The 6510-nt window shown below is 41.4% G+C and overlaps 1 protein-coding gene across 1 annotated transcript in view; it reads right to left on the reverse strand.

The window, feature by feature from the left end:
• The window catches only part of LOC110953999 (collagen alpha-1(XI) chain), a 40655-nt gene extending 35030 nt beyond the window's left edge, over nt 1-5625 (reverse strand). Inside the window, exon 1 of the mRNA XM_051946150.1 lies at nt 5258-5625. Within this exon, the coding sequence (XP_051802110.1) occupies nt 5258-5339 (82 nt within the window). The 5' untranslated portion in view covers nt 5340-5625. The remainder of the gene's footprint in view (nt 1-5257) is intronic.
• Between the last annotated feature and the right edge of the window lie 885 nt (nt 5626-6510).

The raw sequence follows: 6510 nt of genomic DNA on the forward strand, positions 1-6510 counted from the left end.
AGTCATTCAATTCTGGCAGGTCTGTTTTTGCTGACTGTCTGATCGGGCAAGAAAACTACTCTGTACAGACGCATTACAAGTTAATTTGCAGTAACCTAAGATGAATCTGATTTCAATTACAGCATGGCACGGAGAAGGAAGACTTCGACAAACAGCACTAATTCTGATGTCTAACGGCTCACAGATGTGCAGCAGGTACTGTGTAATGTTCGTGTGTAGCTGGGTTTCCATCTAAATGTAGCTCAAATTTTAAAACAGTTTCTGGCAGGGCAGTAATAGGATCCCCCAGCTGAGTGCTATTTAACCAGAGGGCGAAGTGACTGAAGAAAAACCTGACATAGTGCAAAACGATGAAGAAATATGGCTGATATTTTTAAAAAAACACATTCATTTTGGAATTAAGTCTAACTTCTGTTCACATTTTTTAAAAATAAATTGAATAAAATAATAAATTAATCAATTAAATTAAATAATAAAGTCATGTTTACATGTTAATGACAACTAAAAGTACAGCTGAGGTAGGTAGATGTCCCTAATTCGGCAGGTATTCAATCAGAAATCAAAGTGCTGTCTATATTAAAGACACTCTCTTGTGACTCTCCGGTATTTTTTTTTAAATGCTGTAACACTTTGACACTACATTACCAATGACTGCCTCAAAAACGACAATTCAGACATCCAGGATTTTAGACATCACAAACCCGAGGAACCAGTTCTGTCAACCTGCAGGCTTTCTATATTGTAACTCTTCTTCTGACTTGATTTACAGTTCGAACACAAGCGACTGAATTGCTAACTTCGAGTATTTTTACAGTCTGAACACTAGGTGAGCTGGTGTGCTCGAGACGCAGTAAGGAGCTGAGATGTAGATAAAGAGGGAGGCAAATATTTCATAGATCTGTACAGTCTTCAAAGTAATTTAAAGCAGAAAAAAGAAAAAATCTTCTAAATACATAATTTCGACTCATATATGAGAAAAAGGACTATTAAAGACCCTCTATATGCATGTTCAAAGATGTTTTAAAAAGATAATTTGTGTGTGATTTGTTCATAAAAAGGGTACAAATTATGACCTGGTTGGGTTGGTTCTTCAAATGACATTCATGCCGCCTTTCGTATTGAAACATCAAGAATGCATGAATGTAAAGTTCAATCCTTCCTTAAATCCACACAAAGAGTGTCGCGTCTACTACAGAAAAGCTTTAACATTATCTTCATGTTAAAGAAGTAAAGCAAATCACAACTAACTTCTCATATGAAGTGGAATGTCTTAAGGCTGTGGTGTTGGTGGTAAAAAAAAGAAAAAAAAGCTTAATTGGCGAGTATTTCTTTCACTTTTCTTGTGAATCTCTGCTGTGAGGAGTGCTTTCAGATGTTGCATACTACTCCAACTGACCTAAAAACCTCATTTAAAACAAATCTGCTTGAAGTGGCACTTTAAAGGACTGCTCTCATCAATCACTGCACAAAATCCCCCGAATCTAGAACCCTCATTTCAGATGCTCCAGAAGCTCCCAGTGGACAGGTCAATGAGTCACATGGTAGCCCCCTCACTATCAGTGAAAGTCTTCCCATTACAGATAGAAATGCCTATTTTTTATGGTTTAAACCTTATTTAAGTTTAGTGTCTTGGCAGTGTCAGTTTCACTCCCAATTTGCCACATAGTGTTGCTTTATCAGGGCCCCTTGGTGTCACATTAAAACACACCGTTAGCGTAATTTTTCAACATGTAGTAGTTCAATACACCTAAAAAAAAATCTGTAAGCCTCACAAAAAACATTATAAGTCCACAGCAAATGTTCTCTGCCAGTGTTGCTACAGTCATTAGCCACCCTTTGCTTTGGTTAGTGCTTTGCACATTTTTGGCATTCTCTCCATGAGCTTCATGAGGTAGTCTTCTGAAAGGGTTTGCCAACAGTCTTGAAGGAGTTCCCAGAGATGCTGAGCACTTGTTGGACCTTTAACCTTCATTCTGCCATCCATCTCATCCCAAATCATCTGGAATGGGTTCAGGTCAGGTGACTGTGGAGGTCAGGTCATCTGATGCAGCACTTCATCACTCTCCATCTTGTTAAAATAACTCTTACACAGCCTGGAGGCATGTTTAGGTTCATTGTCATGTTAAAAAATATATGATGGTCCAACGAAAGACAAACCAGATGGGTTGTCATGTCGCTGCAGGATGCTGTGGTAGCCATGCTGGTTCAGAGTGCCTTCAATTTGGAATAAATCCCCAACAGTGTCACCAGCAAAGCACCCCCACACCATCATACCTCCTCCTCCATGCTTCACGGTGAGAACCCTGCATGTAGAGACCATCTGTCCACCTTTTCTGCGTTGCACAAAGATATGGCAGATGGAACCAAAGATCTCAAATTTGGACTCATCAGACCAAAGCTCAGATTTCCACTGGTCTAATGTCCATTCTTTGCATTTCTTGGGCCAAACAAATCTCTTCTGCTTGGTACTTTTCCTTAGTGTTGGTTTTCTTTGCAGCTAATTGATCATAAAGGCCTGATTGGTTCAGTCTCTTTGCACTAAATGCAAAGCACAGCTGCAACAGATGAGAGCACCATTAGTTTCATGAGAATTCCTGAAATATTTAACAAATTTAAATTCTGACTAGGTGATGGGTGAAAAGTTGAGGGATCACTGCAGTTAGTGTAATTTAGTGTAATCATGAAAGGAACAAAAAATGTTCAGCAATCCATGCACTAGTCATTGAAATATTTCAGTCTGGACCTGAAGGGCCAGACTGACCCACATACTGATACTAAACTAAAAAATAACAAAGCAAATTAGCTTTTTGAAACCTGAATACTTAAAATACTTTGGGAGCAATAAATAGGTGGGCTCAGGCTGAAAGCTACCTGTTACACAAAGACAATGAGGCAGGTAAATGTCTAAAACACCTTAGGGAAGAGCACGACAAGCTTGACCGTAACTTGACCACATTGCTCAGATGTCTACGATCATAATTCAGACCTAACCCAACCTGCTGACAGCCAGGTGTGTGACCACATTTTACAGTGAACACAATATTATCAGGGGCATGGAACTGAAGACGCTTTAATAACAGGTGTTATGCAAGAGTTTGTCCACAAACTTCACTAAGAGGAAAATGAAAGAATGCTGTGTGTGTTTTGTTTTCAATATTTACGAATCTGGGTTTCTCCGTACCAGCAGGGGTATTTTCTAATAAATTCTTGCCTACAAGGACACCTCGAGAGATGCCGCAGGGCTCACTCCCTGAACCAGTTTGACCTCAAATGACCTCAAATGTCCAACGGTCACATTCATCACTTCAGTAATGAACTTCACAGACAGAATAAGGTTTGAGTATGTGTTGTGTTCAGATAATAATACTGCAACACACAGACAGCTTTAGAAACTCTTTAAAACTTTTAAATCATAATGTTCAATTTTTCTTAATCTCCAGGATAAAGGCAGGAGACAGCTACTTCTTGCTTAAAGGTTACTGAGACAACATAAACCGTTTCATGCTGTCTCAGGATCTTCTCTGTGAAAGCAGGTGGAGACAACATGGTGGATGGTTTGCCAAGTCACCTGCTCGCTGGACTGCTGATGTAGTCTTGAAACAAGCCAGTGGATTTTGCCTTGTAAATGAAACAGCCATTAAATGAGGACAACAAAAGACGCAATGCTCAGCTGGAAGTTTTTTTTTTTGTGGGGGAGGGACCTTTTCCTTAGATTTTCTGACCGCTGTAGACATGAACCGCTGATGATGTGGGCTTTAAAAGCCCAATAAGACATTATGTGTGTAATTATCGGACTGTACAAGCTCAACTCAGGGCCTGTTTAGTAGCTAGTTTGAGGCTTCCCATAATTTCATACAATATTCATCAATATTCCTCCTTGAGTTAAGCTTGTTTTGTCCAGAGCAGTTCCCAGATTCATGAGTGAACTTTAAATCTCAACTTTTAAAGGACAAACACAACATTTTGATGAACACACCAAACAATATCCTAAGTGTGTGATAACTGCTGAGCTTTACAGGTGCTGGTAGGCATATTTTGGTACCTTTGGATTGAACAGGGCTAGCTGTTTCCGCTATGTATGCTAAGCTAAGCTAATCAGCTGCTGGTTCCAGTCATTATTTACCAAGCAGACATAAGAGTGGGCTTGTTATTTTCATCCAGAAAGAAAATAAGCATATGGCTCATTTTGTTCCTGTTCTTTTTAGAAAAGATGGACAAGGTGTCCTACAGAGAAAAAAAAAGCAAAATGTATCAATTTCAAGACAACTACTGACTATTTTTACTACACATCATGTAACATAAATGAAAGTTCCCAAACAACTTCTAATTTTAATATTCAAGATTAAAATGTAACTTGACTAATCTGGTCTGTGTTTATGTTTCGGGTTCAGCCCATCTGGACAGAGCAGAATAAAACAGACACTTAAAGCTCTTTGTTGGTCACCATGTCCCTCTGAGAAGCTGATCTACTATAGTGACCACGAGGACTACTGTGCAGCTTTCATCATTTTCTGAAATTAGCACTGAGGATCCCATGGATTTCTGCTGATAAGAACCAGTGACACCTGGCTCTCCAGGACCTGGAGATTAAAGTCCTCCTCATATGGCTTCAAGTGCAGCTCCAGGGGCTGCTGTATGTAACCAAGAGTCCCAGCTCACTTTAATTTGCCTCAGTCTGTTCTCCATTACCCAGCTGCCGAGGTTAAATATCCTGTAAGCTGCTGTATGAGAGAGCGCACTGATGCAGCAGGTATGGAGGAACAAGTCTAGACATATAGGCCGATGTCTTTCGACTGTCTAGCAAATGTGCAGTGGGCTCCAGGAGCCCGGCGAATGGAGTAGTTCAGTTCAGTAAGCTTTAGGCTAGCAGGACCCGACAAGACAACATCATCTGTCAAATGGAGCCCAAAACAGCTTTTTGGAACCTAAGGAGATAACAGTGAGAAGTTTTTTGTGTGTAGGGGGAGATATTGGGGAGTCTTAGGAAGTGACCAATGAACAAACCAAACTCTGGCTACATGCTCAAGTGGCTGACAGAGAGTGCATTTAGTGGAAAAGAGCAAGACAAAGGCGAGGATGGGTTAAAGGTGGCATTCTCGGTTTAGGAGGGCCTGGAGGAAGGTGGTGACAAATGATGTGACACCCTTAGAGGAAGTGGAGGAGGAACCAATTAAACGTCCCATCAGTTTACAAAAGGAAAGAGAATTTAGAGGTATTACATGAAAACATAGAAACAGTCCTGGATATTTCAGCCTACCTGCTCTTGACGTGTAGAACAATGTGGCCACCAGCAGCAGCAGCAGCCACGTCTCCCGCACTGGACTCCATCGATCCATCATATCTCATCGGAAACTACTGCTATTGGTACTGGTATTGATAAGGCAGTCGGTAATTCCTTCGTGGGTCCTGTGCGCTCCACGTGCAATCAAAAGGACCTTCTGCTCCGCACCACAGAGATTTATCACTCTACAAGCGCGTCGCCTCCGTGCGTCTTTGCGCGCACTCCGACAGCTGGCAATTAAGAGCGCGCAGGCATGAATGAAGATTGGAGTGATGGTGATTCTGTGCGTTCTGCTCTCTGCTGTTTCACCGCTGCATGGACGGATGAAGACGGCAAACCTGTGGGGGAGGAGAAAAAAACTTAATCTGGGAAGGTGTTTTCTCCTGCACCCGCACAGAACTTTCCTCACTTTCTCTCCCCTCTCCGGGGCGAGCCCTCCCTCCCCCTCAGACTGCTGGGGCTGTGCTGAAACATAATTACTGCGCGTGTCACTATTAGCATTACTGTTGTCTGAGTGGTTTAAGGGACTGTGTGATGCCTTTATCCGTCGCGCACACGCGTAAAGTTCCAATACTGGCTGTGACGCACATGCGCCAGAACACATCTGCATTTTGTTTCAGTGCTTTGGATTCAAACTTGCTTGCAAATGCTTTTCTCTGTAAGACTTAATAGAAAACATCCAACATGAACAGTGAAGGCTTACCACCTTACATCTGCAGCACTCCAAAGCAGCGTGCTCACACACACACACCATCTCACACTCACACATGCAGCATGCTAGGACAGGACAACGGTGCTGCCCAACTAATAAAAATATGCTGCTGCAGATTCCAAATTCCAGTGCCTGTCTGTCTTTGCCCACCCAACTCTCTCTTTGAACATATGCACACACCACACTCTTCATATATGCACAATAAAAAAAAAATGAATTTATTTCTTGACCTCTCTCTTAAGATTTACCTTTTTATTCATCTATAATGTGGAGAAAAAAGAAAGCAGCAGCTCATTGGAAGTTTTTAAGAAACTTCTGCAGCGTTTTCAGGAGAAATTCATGGATGAAAAAGGCTGAGAGGATCTGAAGTCAGCGCATGCACATACATGCACTCACATCCCTGTCCTGCCTCATACATTTACATTAGTCTCTATTGTTAAAGAGGATCTTTCTTTGCTGTTTTTAATTAGCTCACGTGCATGCTGGGGCAAATCTGACCTATATTTAAAAGGAGATA

Source organism: Acanthochromis polyacanthus, chromosome 3 (genome assembly GCF_021347895.1).
Source record: "Acanthochromis polyacanthus isolate Apoly-LR-REF ecotype Palm Island chromosome 3, KAUST_Apoly_ChrSc, whole genome shotgun sequence".
In the NCBI taxonomy this organism is placed as follows: Eukaryota; Metazoa; Chordata; class Actinopteri; family Pomacentridae; genus Acanthochromis; species Acanthochromis polyacanthus.